Source organism: Salmo salar, chromosome 18 (genome assembly GCF_965601325.2).
Source record: "Salmo salar chromosome 18, fSalSal1, whole genome shotgun sequence".
NCBI lineage: Eukaryota > Metazoa > Chordata > Actinopteri > Salmoniformes > Salmonidae > Salmo > Salmo salar.
Window position 1 is genome coordinate 27,151,955 of NC_138308.1, and position 18,856 is coordinate 27,170,810.

An 18,856-nucleotide genomic window follows, 5' to 3' on the forward strand; every position below is an offset into this window, starting at 1 on the left:
AAAAGTATGTGAAGACCTGCTCGTTGAACATCTCATTCCAAAATCATGGGCATTAATATTTAGTTGTCCCCCCTTTGCTGTTATAACAGCCTCCACTCTTCTGGGAAGGCTTTCCACTAGATGTTGGAACATTGCTGTGGGGACTTGCTTCCATTCAGCCACAAGAGCATTAGAGAGGTCGGCGACTGATGTAGGGCGATTAGGCCTGGCTCGCAGTTGGCGTTCCAATTCATCCCAAAGGTATTCGATGGGTTTGAGGTCAGGGCTTTGTGCAGGCCAGTCAAGTTCTTCCACACCGACCTCGACAAACCATTCCTGTACGAACCTCGCTTTGTGCACGGGGGCATTGTCATACCCAAACTGTTGCCACAAAGTTGGAAGCACAGAATCGTCTAGAATGTCATTGTTTGCTGTAGCGTTAAGATTTCCATTCACAGGAACTAAGGGGCCTAGCCCAAACCATGAAAAACAGCCCAAGACCATTATTTCTCCTCCACCAAAGTGTATACTATGCATTGGGGCAGTTAGCATTCTCCTTTCATCCGCCAAACTCAGATTTGTCCGTTGGACTGCCAGATGACGGCGTGATTCATCACTCCAGAGAACATGTTTCCACGTCTCCAGAGTCCAATGGCGGCGTGTTTTACACCACTCCAGCCAACACTTGGCATTACGCATGATGATCTAGGCTTGTGTGCGGCTGCTTGGCCATGGAAACCCATTTCATAAAGCTCCAGACAAACAGTTATTGTGCTGACGTTGCTTCCAGTTTTTATGCGCTACACGCTTCAGTGGTCCCATTCTGTGAGCTTGTGTGGCCTATCAGCTAGGTGCTTGATTTTATATACCTGTCAGCAATGAGTGTGGCTGAAATAGCCGATTACACTAATTTGAAGGCGTGTCCACCTACTTTGGGCCATGTAGTGTATGTCAACAACTGTTCTATGGAGGTACTGCCGGAGGTACAGTAAGGAGGGTGGGCAAGGTTGGGAGGTCGGGACAAGCTTAGCTTGGCTGGGCAAAGACGGGAGGTAGGAACAAGCTTAGGTTGGGTGGGCAAGGATGGGAGGTAGGAACAAGCTTAGGTTGGGTGGGCAAGGATGGGAGGTTGGGACAAGCTTAGGTTGGGTGGGCAAGGATGGGAGGTAGGGACATGCTTATTTGGGACAAGGTTGTGTTAGGACAGGAGTTGGGACAAGCTTGGCTTGAGTTGGGTAAAGGGGGGAGAAAACAGGGAGGGGGATTTGGCTTGGGAGAAAGGGAAGGAAGGATTAACAATACTACAATGTAATTGTATTTATATTTTTGACTTGCAAACCTGCTGTAAAATGAATAAGAGTTCAGGAAAGATTAAGAGAGGATGTTGAGTCATTATTATTCCTTGTTTCTCATTATAGCTAAGATTCAATGGTGGTTATTGGCGAGAGTGGAGAGGGGCTCTATCTGAGGGGTTGGGACGGGGTGACTGGGAGGGCATCACACAAAACTCTGAGGTGTGTGTGGGGCCTCCACTCATCTCACTTCAGTCTCTCGGTGGACCGACTCTCCCTAACTAGACCCCAACAACCACTAGATTTTAATTTCATTAATACAAACTGACCACAATACATAAGTGGCAGCCTTTCTCCAATCTACCAACAATGTCATAATCCACAGACGGTTGGTACATTAGGAATGGAGATGGAGCTTGAAAGCCCTAAAAAGGAAAAGTGCCTCAAAGTACCAAGAAGTACTTTACTTCGTTTTTTGTATGTTTTCAGTTACACATTTACTCAGCCCACATGAACACACATTCTACGTAATGTATATAATAACTATGTATCATAATGACTCTCCCAATTAATGGAATACCCACAGCCCTCATAAAACATTCTAGCAGACATGACCTATTAGGTTCTTCAATGACAGACGGAAGCGACAAGGTTAACCCTGATTGTTACCAACTGCTAAATGACTACATTGAGATTGTACTCATTTAGCAGTCACTCTTATCCAAAGAGACTTACAGTTAGTGCATTTATCTTAAGATAGCTTGGTGAGACAACCACATACCACAGGCATAGTAAGTACACTTTTCCGCAATAAAGTAGCTGTCAGCAAAGTCAGAACTAGAAGGGGGCGGGGGTTGTGGTGAGAAGGGGGATTATTTAACCCTCTAGAGTCTAATCCCCGTCTAAGCTTCTTTCAGAGCTAGAAGGAGTGGGTGGGGTGGTCAAATGCAAGTGAGGAGGGGGATTATTTACTCTTTGAAAAGGTAGGGTTTCAGGTGTTTTCGGAAGATGGGCAGGGACTCTGCTGTCCTAGTTTACGGGGGAAGCTGGTTCCACCATTGGGGTGCCAGGACAGTGAAGAGCTTGGACTGGGTGCTGCCCTCCCATAGGAGTGGGATGGCCAAAAGAGAACAGGAAGCAGAACAGAGTGCTCGGGTTGGGGTGCAGGGTTTGAGCATAGCCTGAAGGTAGGAAGTTATGCACTGGGGCCTCCCACTGCTCTTTCTATTCTGGTTAGAGCCAGTTTGCGCTGTTCTTTGAAGGGAGCAGTACACAGCGTTGTACGAGATCTTCAGTTTCTTGGCAATTTCTCTCATGGAATAGCCTTAATTTCTCAGAACAAGAATAGACTGACGAGTTTTAGAAGAAAGTCCTTTGTTTCTGGCCATTTTGAGCCTGTAGTCAAACCCACAAATGCTGATGCTCCAGATACTCAACTAGTATAAAGAAGGCCAGTTTTATTGCTTCTTTAAATCGGGACAACAGTTTTCAGCTGTGCTAACATAATTGCAAAAGGGTTTACAAATGATCAATTAGCCTTTTAAAATGATTAACTTGGATTAGCTAACACAACGTGCCATTGGAACACAGGAGTGATGGTCGCTGATAATGGGCCTCTGTACGCCTATGTAGATAGTGCATCATTTTTTATTTTTTTAATTCAGCCGTTTCCAGCTACAATAGTCATTTACAATGTTAAGAATGTTTACACTGTATTTCTGATGTTTTATGTTATTTTAATGGACAAAAGAGTTGCTTTTCTTTAAAAAACAAGGACATTACAAGTGACCCCAAACTTTTGAACGGTAGTGTATATAAAACGGTGTGCGGGTGTGGTTGACAGCCCATGGGCTTACATGATAACCACACCACAAAAATAATAAAAACATTCAATTTAACCTTCATTTAACTAGGCAAGTCAATTAAGAACAAATTCTTATTTACAATGACAGCCTACCCTGGCCAAACCTAGACGACTCTGGGCCAATTGTGGGCCGCCCTATGGGACTCCCAATCACAGCCGGATGTGATACATCCCGGAATTGAACCAGTGACTGTAGTGACGTCTCTTGCACTGAGATGCAGTGCCTTAGACCGCTGTACATAAGTACAAAAATAAAAAAGGTTTGTTAAAATAGATAAAACCTACTAATTTTAAAATGTATAAATTAATTGATCAGTTATCACGAAAAAATAAATAGTTTAAATGTGTGTGTGCGCGCATGTGAGAGTTAGGCTAAATGGAGGAGATTACTTAGTAGTTTGGTTCATCAGGCTGACCCCCAGTCTTCACTTGAAGTTATTGAGGGATGATGCGGTTTTGGCAATTTGAAGATAAGAATTTCAGAGTATAGTATCTGATAGACTGAAGTGCGACAGTGGAGGGTAAAGGTTATCGCAGTGTCTTGTGTTATATAGATGGATTTCAGAATTGAGCTGGAAGAGTCCATTGAAGGGTTTAGACAAAATGAGTATTTGTAGATGAAACTACATGATATTGAGTTTCTTAAACAAAGGTGCAGATGGAGCCAGTTAATTAGAGGTGGCGGCTAGTCTTGCAAATATTTTTTTTTCTATAATGAGCAATTTGTCTAGGTAGGAGGCCTATGTACTGTCATGACTCTGCTGTTCAGATCTGAAGGATCAGGTTAAACTGGGCCCGCTTTACAGCGCCCACTCTCTCCCGCAGAGGGGAAGAAGGGTGAAGTTGGCTGTTTTATGACAGCTATAAATTCCTTGCAGAAACTCTCTGCCTGGACATGCAGTATTGAGAGAGGATTTACTCTATAGAACAATGACATTCTTCCCACCAAAACTAACACCAAAAGGTTGAATAATGAAACAATATTTCTGAAATCCAAGCGGTTGGAGTGGTCCGTGGGTACTCGAAGAACAATGTCAGATCAGCTGTGTTTGGGGATCTCATGAAGGACAGTATAACAACATAACTATCTCTGAATGTATATATTTCCCAGTTGTCAGGGTCACATCCAAATGTAGGGAGACATTGATTAAATATGAAACTATTTGTGAGAAGATGTAATCTGACGTCAGCCTTCTAAATGAGAGAATAGTTTTTCCATACAAAGTCTTAACCAAGTCAGTGGTGACGCCCACGTGAGCACAGACATTACATCGGCGTCATGGAACGCACCCTTTCCCAGAGTGTATAAAACCCACTTCTGACTAAATTTACATTAGGCCAACGAGACCAACGGCATGAGCTGAGAGGGACGTAATGGCTAGAACTCTGAAACTTTCAACAGAGAAGAAAATCTCTACAAAGACCAGAGGATGTGACGACGCAGTCCAAACGTCACAAATGGTTAAGAAATCTACAAAACTAAAGAGTACACATTCACAGTCTGCAGCTGTATATGTAAAATAGTCTAGGAAACTCGACCGAAGACGAGAGGAGAACATTTCCCTATCGAACGACCATTGCATTATGTCCACTAGGGACTTCTCATTGCATTATGTAGTACTCAATGCGTAACCTATCCTGTGTGTGTGTGTTTATGTAATTCTGTGTGATTATTTAGTTAGTAAATTAATAATTAAACCAATTCGTATATCGCTGATTCATCATTTATGCTAGGGTTGGTGCAGATAGCCAAGAGTATGCAAATTCCAGAATGACTGATGAGGTAATAATATATTAATAAGTGACTGTAATCGATAAGATATGAAAGTATCTAAAGAGAGTTAAATTCGGGAAATAGTAACTCTTTAAACAACATTTTCCAGTAGTGCCCCAACTTCCTAGTTAATTAATGTTTACATTATTAGTTTAATCACGTAATAATTACACATAGAGAATTGATTTGATAATTAAACAGTCTTCACTTTAATGATAGTCCAAAGACACGACAGTAATGACTCAGACAATATTACAGTAAATGAGACATGAGTAAATTAAGCTATAGTAGAGAGTTAGGAAGCAAGCCTGATGAACCAAATCACCAATCTTTCTGATTATACCAACAGATTATCACTTTGCTGCAAACAAATTGAATATGATCTTTCTAGGATAACGTTTCATCAATTAAAACTGAGGAATCTAGTGGATGGGACTTGTTCCATTTCATTCCCACCAATTGGTATTTCTTATTCATACCAGTTAATACAATAAAGTGTCATTTCTTTTTACATTTTAAGATTGTTTATCTGTGACCGACCGGCTCGATTTTATGCAATTTGTTTTTATTAAATGATTAAATGATTATTGTAAAAAATAGTTTTTAACAATAATTGTACAATAATTCTAAAATTGCTTCAATATTTGTTTTTCTCCTCATCTACACATAATACCCCAAATGACAAAGCAAAAGCAGGTTTTTAAACATTTTTGCTATAAGAAAAACCCTGAAATATTACATTTACGTAAGTACTGTATTCAGACCCTTTACTCAGTACTTTGTTGAAGCACCTTTGGCAGTGATTACAGCCTCGAGTCTTTTTGGGTATTTTACTACAAGCATAGCACACCTGTATTTGGGGAGCTTTTCCCATTCTTCTCTACAGATCCTCTCAAGCTCTGTCAGGTTGGATGGGTGTCAGAGTGACCATCGGGTTCTTGGTCACCTCCCTGACCAAAGCCCTTTCCCCCCCCGATTGCTCAGTTTGTCCGGGCGGCCAGCTCTAGGAAGAGTCTTGGTGGTTCCAAACTTCTTCCATTTAAGAATGAGGGAGGTCACTGTGTTCTTGGGGACCTTCAATGCTGCAGAATGTTTTTGGTACCCTTCCCCAGATCTGTGCCTCAACACAATCCTGTCTTGGAGCAATACGGACAATTCCTTCCACCTCATGGCTTGGTCTTTGCTCTGACATACACGTCAACTGTGGGACCTTATATAGACAGGTGTGCGTCTTACCAAATCATGTCCAATCAATTTAATTTACCACAGGTGGACTCCAATCAAGTTGTAGAAACATCTCAAGGATGATAAATGGAAACAGGATGCACCTGAGCTCAATTTCGAGTGTCATAGCAAAGGGTCTGAATACTTACGTAAATGAGGTATTTCTGTTTATTATTTTGTTTCAAAACATTTCTTAAAACCTGTTTTCGCTTTGTCGTTATGGGGTGTTGTGTGTAGATTGCTGAGGATTTTTTTGTACTTTTCCATTTTAGATTAAGGCTGTAATGTAACAAAATGTGGAAAAAGTCAAGGGGTCTGAAAACTTTCCGAAGGCACTGTATATCATACACTACAGTTGAGGAACAATGGGAAAGTAATTCTGCTTTCAAAGTTGATTAACTTGTCACCACACTTATGAGAAAATGGTCCTTGAATGTTTTGGTACACCTACGGGAGAGATATTTGTCTACACCCATTCAGCATCGTTCAGACCCTCTTAAGCCTTAGCCCCATCCATCTCTTTAAGGATTCAGATGAGGCCATGTGCTTAACAGAGCGAGTACGGCTGTGTACTCAACCGAAGATTAAGACTAAAGGCTGGTTTATACTACGTCTATCTACATGTCTGTAGACAGTTGTCACAGTGACATCACTAACATTCTATTGTTGTCCGACATTCAAACTTGTCGTTATGAAAAAACCATGAACACAAAAACAACTAGCTGTATGACATCAGCAGCCTGATCTTCCAAAATAGCCTAACTGGTGTATTTTAACAACAATAAACCCATGCATTTAAAAATACATTTAGTATATGTCAAAGTTTGTCACATGCACAGGATACAGAAGGTGTAAACGGTACAGGTAGCTAGCTAAACAATGAACCATAATCCCAACCCATAACGTTACTACCATGCATGAATCTGCAGGTAGCTAAAGCTAACCAACTAGGTTCAATGTTAGCTAGTTAGCATTAGACTAACAAAGCAAAAGGATTTCTGAGATACAAATAATATTACGACACAGATCATACACGTAACGTTAGCTAGCAAGCCAGCCAGCTAACTAACAGTATGTTTTAACTTGCAATGAAAACTTTGAGAAAATTAGAAACATAATATCTGAAAATGAAGCTAGCTGGACTCTTTTACCCGTATATGTGGATGAACGCTTCTCCCTCTCTGTCAAGGATGCCATAGTTGCCCTTAGTTTGAAAATGCAATCCAGAGACATGTTTTATACAACAGCCTTCTTTGTGTTCTCTTTTTGACTCCCTCCGCATATTTGCAATCAAACGCCAGAAATTTCTCCTTGGTTTTCATACTCTGCTTCCACCGGGCATTCCAGTGACTTCAAAACTAGGTCAACTTCTTCGGTGACAACACTGTTGATCACCGTTTCAGAAGAGTCTACAATGTCTGATTCAATGATTTTATTTTAACCTAAATCAGGGATTTCCTCATTGTCTGATTCATTTTCAGTCAGAATGGCACGATCATCCAGCAATAGCAACACTTTTGAAGTTTATGATATCTTTCAAAAAACCTGCATTAGAAAGGATTACCTACACATACTGAGCAGCTCATGTTAGACATATGCATGCTACATGGCACACCAATCCGAATTCATCTCTCAGCATGTCCAGCCCAGCCATTATCTCAGCCAATAATGGTTAGCTGGAAGGTTCCTGTCTTTTTCTGTAGCTAAACCAACTAGGCTCGTAATTTAACAATTATATTCGTATTTACAGATGGCAAACATACACAAGCAAGACAGACTTTATCACACATGCATCAGTACGATAAACAGAGAGAAAGCAGAGAACTAACTGCACTTTACTAAACAAGTTAGTGCTGTGGATACAAGCAGTAAGCGGGGGCAGTAAGTCAGAACACCGGTCAAAGATGCTTGGGACAGACAGTGGTAGGAGCATTAGCTTACCCACAGAATGAACCCAAGATAGTTCAGCTGCATCTTTGACAATAGGAGTAAATTGTGCACAGTGGGCAGAACAAGCAAGGAGGTGGGCAGAGCCAATCACAAGCTAGCAAGATTCTATTGGCGCGCTTTATCATGCATTTGCATATTTCCATTCCATAGGGAACGCTTACACTGAAGTGTGCGTGTGCAAGAACTCAATTCACCCTTACACTCCTTAAAAACAATGCAATTTCTTGAAACATTGACAAAGTGTTAAGTCTACAAAATGTAGTGTAATGTGTTAGTAATAGATTGTAGTTTTGGGGACAGAAAACAGATGGAATGTCGGCTCAGTTTCATCCTGCTCCATCTTCTAGCTCAGCCTGCACTGGACTTCCTCTCCTCACTATATCCGCTGGTGAGTGAACGTTCCAATCGCATTAAAGAGTTGACCCCATGTGACATGTCGGAGTTTCACCTTTTGTCTGAGCTAAAGGTGCACACTAATATGACAATCATCAGTCATTGTGTACTACATCACCGTTACTCAACACAACATGCTAAGATCCAAACACAAGAACTCCTCCTTCCAAGCCGAGGAGAGGATTGGTGGAGGCACAAGCAGAGCAATTCAGAGGTCTCTTCTGTGGCACGTGACTGGGTGACAGACAAGGCCGACTGAGAAGACTGCTCATTCGTCCATGATCTAAGCACATCTCGTGTCGTAATGTTCCTTGAGCAGATTAAGTCATTCTAAGGCAAGGCGAAGGAGGACAGCAAGACAGCCGTAGTGCTCCTAACCTAGTATACTGCTCCACTAAAGACCTTAATTACATAAGATAGCAAAGCCATTTAGCCTTCCTAAGAGGCCATGGACCAAATACATCCCATCTGCACTGATCAAAAACATTGGGCAAATCGGAGCGGACACTAATACAGAAAAGGCCATAGACGAAGGGGACAGTGTCAACATTTTGCTTGTGTGTCGTAAACATTGGGCTCAAAACAAACAAAGACAGAAAGCTCAGCTTTCTACGCTGCCCTCTACTAGGTAGAGTGCTGACTGTGTGATCTCCAGGGGTTGTGTTTTCCTCTCGTCTCCCTCCCTCCATTCATTCATTTACTCCAGCTCTCTTCTATGGCCATTCTCATCTCTTTCGCTCACCTGCCTACCTCCCATCGCTCCTCGCTCTCTAGCGAACTTAGTTTTTTCTCCGAATACTGGTTGTATTGTGAGCTAGAGTAGAGACCGTGCTAATGACGTGCACAGGGCTGTGTGTGTACACTATGAAAAGTGTCATTGGATTTCAGTGAGACTGATGTAGGGGGTCAACTAGTATAGGGGCTGGATTGTCCTAGAGTCCATAACTGTGTCAATGACGATTTACAAACTAACAGTGAGAGATGACAGCTTGGGCCCTGCTTAGTGAATCACTGCAGCCACAGACAGGCATCGTGCAGCGCCAGCTCCCCAGCTGGCAGCTCAGGTTAATAGCAGCCAGACTGCAACAGACAGCCACGTACAGCAGGACCAGGCACAGTAGGGCGGCACTATGGCTACTAGGACTGCCATGTACCACAGACAGAATTGATTATCAATGACTGTGTGGAATCCATTACTGACAAACACAGCTGAAAACAAGACCTAATACTATCCCAGAATGCACTACAATAATTATGCTTTATAAAATGACAGTGATATCGGCAACCTCTTTTTCCATACAGTAAGTTAGTATAGACAGTTCATTATAACCTCCGGCATACTAGGTAGTGACGGGTGAGGACAGTCAGAGTTGACCTACCTTCTGAGACGTAGACAAAGGGCTTGTTCTTCACAGAGAGAAGAGTTAGCAGGTTGAAGAAGAGAGCTACAAAGGTCCCCACCAACAGACGACCCCTACACACACACACACACACCATTATCAGTACAAAATAGACGCACACTTGTAACACATTGATGTCAAACATAGCACACACTCTCCATGGCTTGTACAGTCATCTCCATTGCCTTTCACTACACAAGTACTAGGCTAATTACTGTGCACACAATCAAGTTAAGACTAATATTATTGCTAAAATTAAGTTGGAATACATGACACTTTCATGATGAAGTTAAAGAAGAAGTGAATTGTGATGGAAAACAAACACGTGTAAACGTGTCCAAAACACAAACATCAAAACATCCAAATAGAGAATTCATTTATTTTTTTTATATCCACAAAAACAAATCAACTGAGGCAGATTTGAATGCTGAGGGAAGTCAGTGGGTGCTGCATTGTAAATGGATGTTCTACACTAGATTAAATGTTGTGGTACCTGGAACATGTGACGTCTTGCCTGGCTAACACCTGCTGCCCAGCAGTGAAAATAATACTTGTGGTTTTAGTGATAGTGCACTCCAATGTTCCACTGCTTTGAAATGTAATCTCATCAATGGAGACAGGTTTAAGTCGGTCTTGTTTTCATCAAACTACTAATCTTTGTTTCATAATGGTGATCCAGGCTGTGGCGAGTGATGGCAACATAATTAGCTGAAAATCACATTGTTTTCAGTTTAGAGGGACGAGAGCGACGGTAGGCTAGCACTGTCTGGACCTGCCTGTGATATTTGTTTGGGCTGCTGTTCTCCCTGGTGTGTGTGTGTGGACACGGGCAGGTGGGCAAGCGTGTTTGGACCGGGGCCTACTTACGTGTGCACCTCCGGCTGCTCCACGAATCTCTCCACACTGACAAAATAAGGGAAGAAAAACCGTGTCACATAGAAACATGGGGCAATATGGGACAAGTTAATAAACAAGAAAGGTACCACGTGACCTGACCAGGAAACCCTCTGTTGGGCTGTTATAGTATAAGGGAACTTCATATACCAGGAAACCCTCTGTTGGGCTGTTATAGTATAAGGGAACTTCATATACCAGGAAACCCTCTGTTGGGCTGTTATAGTATAAGGGCACTTCATATAGCAGGAAACCCTCTGTTGGGCTGTTATAATACAAGGGCACTTCATATACCAGGAAACCCTCTGTTGGGCTGTTATAATACAAGGGCACTTCATATACCAGGAAACCCACTGTTGGGCTGTTATAATACAAGGGCACTTCATATACCAGGAAACCCTCTGTTGGGCTGTTATAATACAAGGGCACTTCATATACCAGGAAACCATCTGTTGGGCTGTTATAATACAAGGGCACTTCATATACCAGGAAACCCTCTGTTGGGCTGTTATAATACAAGGGCACTTCATATACCAGGAAACCCTCTGTTGGGCTGTTATAATACAAGGGCACTTCATATACCAGGAAACCCTCTGTTGGGCTGTTATAATACAAGGGCACTTCATATACCAGGAAACCCTCTGTTGGGCTGTTATAATACAAGGGCACTTCATATACCAGGAAACCCTCTGTTGGGCTGTTATAATACAAGGGCACTTCATATACCAGGAAACCCTCTGTTGGGCTGTTATAATACAAGGGCACTTCATATACCAGGAAACCCTCTGTTGGGCTGTTATAGTATATGGGCACTTCCTATAGCAGGAAACCCTCTGTTGGGCTGTTATAATACAAGGGCACTTCATATACCAGGAAACCCTCTGTTGGGCTGTTATAATACAAGGGCACTTCATATACCAGGAAACCATCTGTTGGGCTGTTGTTCTAGTCATACTCGCATTCGTAGTCGTATCCGTTTTATCACAGTTGATACTCGTAATCGGATCTACTCGTGATCGGAAAATCCGGAAGTGAGCTTTAAATGCCAGTAAAGCGTATACCTCAAGCGCGCATTACTGCGCTATCACTCAGAGCTCATCGTTATGTTCTTTAACTCTTTCACACACATTGTTCAAAGGCAATCGACCCTGACAGATGAAAATGCACATGATTTACTTAGTCCTATTCAATTATCAACAAAATAAGCTAATAAATAGCCTAATGCATGGCTGGCTACTACTGCTACTACTGCCTGCATTTATTCCAGACACAGATTTACAGTGCCTTCAGAAAGTATTCCCACCCCTTGAATTTTATCACATTTTGTTGGTTTACAAACTGAATGGATTAAATAGAGATGTTGTGACTGGCCTACACACAATACCACATAATGTCAAAGTGGAATTCAAAATGAAAATTTGAAATGTCTTGAGTCAACTACTCAACCCCTTTGTTATGGCAAGCCTAAATAAGTTCAGGAGTAAAAATTTGCTTAACAAGTCACATAATTAGTTGCATGGACTCCCTCTGTTTGCAATAGTGTTTAACATTATTTTTTAATGACTACCTCATCTCGGTACCCCACACATACAATTACCTGTAAGGTCCCTTAGCTGAGCAGTGAATTTCAAACACAGATTCAACCACAAAGACCAGGGAGGTTTTCCAATGCCTCACAAAAAAAGAGCCCCTATTGGTAGATGTGTAAAACAATTAAAAAAGCAGACATTGAATATCCCTTCGAGCATGTTGAAGTTATTAATTACACATTGGATGGTGTATCAATACACCCAGTCACTACAAAGATACAGGCGTCCTTTCTAACTCAGCTGCCGGAGAGGAAGAAAACCGCTCAGGGATTTCACCTTGAGGCCAATGGTGACTTTAAAACAGACACATAGTTTAATGACTGTGAAAACTGAGGACGTATCAGCAACATTGTAGTTACTCCAAAATACTAACCTAATTGACAGAGTGAAAAGAAGGAAGCCGGTACAGAATAAAACATTCCAAAACATGCATCCTGTTTGCAACAAGGCACTAAAGAAATACTGCAAAAAATGAGGCAAAGTAAATTAGCCCCTTGTATTCAGGACAAAACGTTATGTTTGGGGCAAATCCAATACAACACATTATTGAGTACCACTCTCCATATTTGCAAGCATAGTGGTGGCTGCATCATGTTATGGGCATGCTTGTAATCGTTAAGGACTGGTGAGTTTTTCAGGATAAAAAAAATAAATGGAATGGAGCTATGCACAGGCAAATTCCTAGAGCAAAACCTGGTTCAGTCGGCTTTCCATCAGACACTGGGAGATTAATTCACCTTTCAGCAGGACAATAACCAAGGTCAAATATACACTGGGGTTGCTTACCAAGAATGTGAATGTTCCTGAGTGACAGAGTTACAGTTTTGACTTAAATCGAAGGCAAGACATGAAAATGGATGTGTAGCAAATTTGCAAAAATTTCTAATAACATGTTTTCACTTTGTCATTATGGGGTATTGTGTGTAGATGGGTGAAAAAAATATAAATTTAATCAATTTTTGATTCAGGCTGTAACAACAAAATGTGGAATAAGACACAGAGTATAAATACTTTCTGAAGGCAGGCTAATTCGCTTGCCCCATATATTGTTTCACTTTCGAGAGGAGCCAAACTTCTCTCCTGACACTTATGCCACAGAATTTGTAGAATCAAAATAAACTATCTACATGTGTCATTTTATTTTCTAATGATCTGTTTTTCGGTAAACATGCCTAAGGTGAGAATAAATAATAATAGCATGCAAGCATGGGCTTGGATCATGACACAACAACAGACGTCGTCAACAATGGAATAATTATTTGGACAGACAAAGTAGGCCTACTTAACAACGCCAAGCAGACAGACAAAAACCTCAGGAAAGTGGACGGGAAATAACTACATTGAACAACTATGTCCAACTACGGATTCCGATTCAAACACAATGTTTGGAGAAGGGAAGGGAGAGCGGCTTGTTTCAATCCCATTTCTTTACAGACGGAGAAACTAGCCGACAGTTGTTTAGAGCACATAGTGCTTCACACTGAGTGAAAGAGAGATGAGTGCTGGTAGCTGAAAATACTTTTTTTCAGATCCCGGAAAATTTGAAAATATACTTGTGTCATAATCGAATTTAGAAAATTCTCCATATCCATTACGATACTTGTTTTGTCCGAGTACTCGGAACACCCCTAGAATAAGGGCACTTCTTATACCAGGGAAAACTCATGGCGCTAGTAATAATGAGGGGAGTCTGTGCTGAGATGCTAAGGCGGAGTGATATAATAAAAGAGATGGCCAGAACACGCTGGGAGCTACATGGCCGATTAAGTCTGATAGTAACACTAGTACCGATCACTGGGACAACAGCCATCAGAAACACGCCACTAAAGGCTATTTACAGAAGTGGTTTTGCATATGTCTCCAGGATAGATTTGTCCTTAAGGTGGATGATCAAAACCTTTGTCCAGTATTCATGGCAACATTAAGGGAAGAAGGTATGGAGCCAGCCTAGATTTACCATACACTTACCACAAATCAACCTGGACTCGGGTAGATGTAACATAGTACATTTAAATCTGAAATACTCCAATTAGTATGATATGTTACGTTTTGTATGGCATGTATTCATTTGTGGATGGATGACCATCACCCATTCCGTATGATGGATTACGAATTGAGATTCGTACAATATGCTACAAATTGCAAATCGTGCAATATGTTACGAATTTGCAAATCGTATGATATGTCACAAATTTCCTATTTGTTGTGGCTAACATTAGCTAGGTGGCTAACTTTAGCTAGGCTAGGGCTTAAGGTTAAGAGTTAGGTTAAAAGGGTTAAGGTTAGCAAGCATGCTAAGTAGTTGCAAAGTAGCTAAAAAGTAGAAAGTTGTTGCAAAATTGCTAAACTGCAAAAGTTGTCCATGGTGAGATTAGAACACGCAACCTTTGGGTTGCTAGACATTGGCGTTACAATACTACCCATCCACCCGGACCAACCACCGTACTTTAGTTTTTGCCTTAACCCCCTAAGGTCGATGTCCGCGTCCCCACAAAATCTAATTCGCAAAATAAAAAAAATTCCCAATAAAGATCTGTTTCAGCTAGAGAGCAGTTTTTTTGCATTGGATGCATCTCAATCCACCGCATCCACAGATGTCACACTTTCTCATCTGCAGTGAAAGATGACAGCGCTAGAGGGGTGTTTGTCAGACCATTAGTCAACGAAAATCAGTCTTCTCACAAAATCGTCTGTACGATTTGGCCTACAAACTATTATGACCCCTCTGTGGAAAGATGACGCTCACGAACATGTTGGTTGTTTTGCTCTAAGACACCCACAGGCCTCACAAGACTCGTCTGAAGGTACCCCAGTTCTAGTTGAAAAAAATAATGGATGTACAGTCGTGGCCAAAAGTTTTGAGAATGACACAAATATTAATTTTCACAATGTCTGCTGCCTCAGTTTGTATGATGGCAATTTGCATATACTCCAGAATGTTATGAAGAGTGATCAGATGAATTGCAATTAATTGCAAAGTCCCTCTTTGCCATGCAAATGAACTGAATCCCCCAAAAACATTTCCACTGCATTTCAGCCCTGCCACAAAAGGACCAGCTGACATCATGTCAGTGATTCTCTCGTTAACACAGGTGTGAATGTTGACGAGGACAAGGCTGGAGATCACTCTGTCATGCTGATTGAGTTCGAATAACAGACTGGAAGCTTCAAAAGGAGGGTGGTGCTTGGAATCATTGTTCTTCCTCTGTCAACCATGGTTACCTGCAAGGAAACACGTGCCATCGTCATTGCTTTGCACAAAAAGGGCGTCACAGGCAAAGATATTGCTGCCAGTAAGATTGCACCTAAATCAACCATTTATCGGATCATCAAGAACTTCAAGGAGAGCGGTTCAATTGTTGTGAAGAAGGCTTCAGGGCGCCCAAGAAAGTCCAGCAAGCGCCAGGACCGTCTCCTAAAGTTGATTCAGCTGCGGGATCGGGGCACCACCAGTACAGAGCTTGCTCAGGAATAGCAGCAGGCAGGTGTGAGAGCATCTGCATGCACAGTGAGGCAAAGACTTTTGGAGGATCGCCTGGTGTCAACAAGGGCAGCAAAGAAGCCACTTCTCTCCAGGAAAAACATCAGGGACAGACTGATATTCTGCAAAAGGTACAGGGATTGGACTGCTGAGGACTGGGGTAAAGTCATTTTCTCTGATGAATCCCCTTTCCGATTGTTTGGGGCATCCGGAATAAAGCTACCATCAGTCCTGTGTCATGCCAACAGTAAAGCATCCTGAGACCATTCATGTGTGGGGTTGCTTCTCAGCCAAGGGAGTGGGCTCACTCACAATTTTGCCTAAGAACACAGCCAAGAATAAAGAATGGTACCAACACATCCTCTGAGAGCAACTTCTCCCAACCATCCAGGAACTGTTTGGTGACGAACAATGCCTTTCCCAGCATGATTGAGCACCTTGCCATAAGGCAAAAGTGATAACTAAGTGGCTCGGGGAACAAAACATCAATATTTTGGATCCATGGCCAGGAAACTCCCCAGACCTTAATCCCATTGAGAACTTGTGATCAATCCTCAAGAGGCGGGTGGACAAACAAAACCCCACAAATTCTGACAAACTCCAAGCATTGATTATGCAAGAATGGGCTGCCATCAGTCAGGATGTGGCCAAGAAGTTAATTGACAGCATGCCAGGGTGGATTGCAGAGGTCTTGAAAAAGAAGGGTCAACACTGCAAATATTGACTCTTTGCATCAACTTCATGTAATTGTCAATAAAAGCCTTTGACACTTATGAAATGCTTGTAATTATACTTCAGTATTCCATAGTAACATCTGACAATATCTAAAGACACTGAAGCAGCAAACTTTGTGAAAATGAATATTTGTGTCATTCTCAAAACTTTTGGCCATGTTGGAAGTTTACATACACCTTGGCCAAATACATTTAAACTCTGTTTTTCACAATTCTTAACATTTAATCCTAGTAAAGATTCCCTGTCTTAGGTCAGTTAGGTTCACCACTTTATTTTAAGAATGTGAAATGTCGAAAGAATGAGTAGAGAGAATGATTTATTTCAGCTTTTATTTCTATCACCACATTCCCAGTGGGTCAGAAGTCTACATACACTCAATTAGTATTTGGTAACACTGCCTTTAAATTGTTTAACTTCGGTCAAACATTTCGGGTAGCCTTCCACAAGCTTCCCACAATAAGTTGGGTGAATTTTGGCCAATTCCTCCTGACAGAGCTGGTGTGACTAAAACAGGTTTTGGGGGCCTCCTTTCACGCACACGCTTTTTCAGTTGTGCCCACAAATTTTCTATGGGATTGAGGTCAGGGCGTTGTGATGGCCACTCCAATACCTTGACTTTGTTGTCCTTAAGCCATAACTTTGGAAGTATGCTTGGGGTCATTGTCCATTTGGAAGACCCATTTGCGACCAAGCTTTAACTTCCTGACTGATGTCTTGAGACGTTGCTTCAATATATCCACATAATTTTCCCTCCTTCATGATGCCATCTATTTTGTTTAGTGCACAAGTCCCTCCTGCAGCAAAGCACCCCCACAACATGATGCTGCCACCCCCGAGCTTCACGGTTGGGATGGTGTTCTTCAGCTTGCAAGCCTCCCCCTTTTTCCTCCAAACAAAATGATGATAATTATGGCCAAGCAGTTCTATTTTTGTTTTATCAGACCAGAGGACATTTCTCCAAAAAGTACGATCTTTGTCCCCATGTGCAGTTGCAAACCGTAGTCTGGCTTTTTTTAATGGCGGTTTTGGAGCAGTGGCTTCTTCCTTGCGGAGCGGTCTTTCAGGTTATGGCGATATAGGACTCGATTTACTGTGGATATAGATACTTTTGTACCTGTTTCTTCCAGCATCTTCACAAGGTCCTTCGCTGTTGTTCTGGGATTGATTTGCACCTTTCGCACCAAAGTACGTTCATCTCTAGGAGATGGAACGCGTCTCCTTCCTGAGCGGTATGACGGCTGCGTGGTCCCATGGTGTTTATACTTGTGTACTATTGTTTGTACAGATGAACGTGGTACCTTCAGGCGTTTGGAAATTGCTCCCAATGATGTACCAAACATGTGGAGGTCTACAATTTTTTATTTATTTTCTGAGGTCTTGGTTGATTTATTTTGATTTTCCCATGATGTCAAGCAAAGAGTCACTGAGTGAAGGTAGGCCTTGAAATACATCCACAGGTACACCTCCAATTGACTCAAATTATGTCAATTAGCCTATCAGAAGCTTCTAAAGCCATGACATCATTTTCTGGAATTTTCCAAGCTGTTTAAAGGCACAGTCAACTTAGTGTATGTAAACTTCTGACCCACTGGAATTGTGATAAAGTGAATTATAAGTGAAATAATCTGTCTGTAAACAATTGTTGGAAAAATTACTTGTGTCATGCACAAAGTAGATGGCCTAACCGACTTGCCAAAACTATAGTTTGTTAACAAGAAATTTGTGGAGTGGTTGAAAAACAAGTTAATGACTCCAACCTAAGTGTATGTATGTAAACTTCGACTTCAACTGTATATATGGACACTGTTTAGTGCCAAAAATAAAAGGTTATATGATATTCCTGATCTTTCTTATATCTTTGACACTTCAGAACAAACTTCCTTTTTATTTTTTGGGAGGACTAACTGTTGTTCCATGTAGTGAATCTGTTATTCAATGTGTTTGTATGGGCTAATTGTAGTAAGGCCCAATTTGTTTTATACTTCAGGTAGTATTAAAATTCAATATCAAATTGCTAAATGATCCTTGGTAGGACCTTTTAAAAACAATTCCATATAGCTTAGTAGAACCCTCCACCGTGTTAGACAGGGCTTAGACTCTTATGGATTAAGTAACCTTCTGTCATATGTAACCATACCAAACATAATATCATACTAATTTGAGTGTCCCCCCCCACCCGTTTCTCTCTCTCTGAATGACAGAAGCCTTGTTAAACACGTGCTTGACATGTTGTCTGGCAGCCATGTGAAAGAGACAGTGTAGCGTCATCATCTCTCCCCTT

General features: G+C 41.6%; 1 protein-coding gene across 1 annotated transcript in view; it reads right to left on the minus strand.

Moving 5' to 3' along the window:
• Positions 1 to 18,856, minus strand: part of LOC106577110 (zinc transporter 6) — a 76,414-nt gene that overhangs the window by 14,310 nt on the left and 43,248 nt on the right. The window contains exons 8-9 of the mRNA XM_014154850.2: positions 10,744 to 10,779; positions 9,856 to 9,950 (exon numbers count right to left, since the gene is read on the minus strand). Of these exons, the coding sequence (XP_014010325.1) occupies positions 9,856 to 9,950; positions 10,744 to 10,779 (131 nt within the window). The remainder of the gene's footprint in view (positions 1 to 9,855; positions 9,951 to 10,743; positions 10,780 to 18,856) is intronic.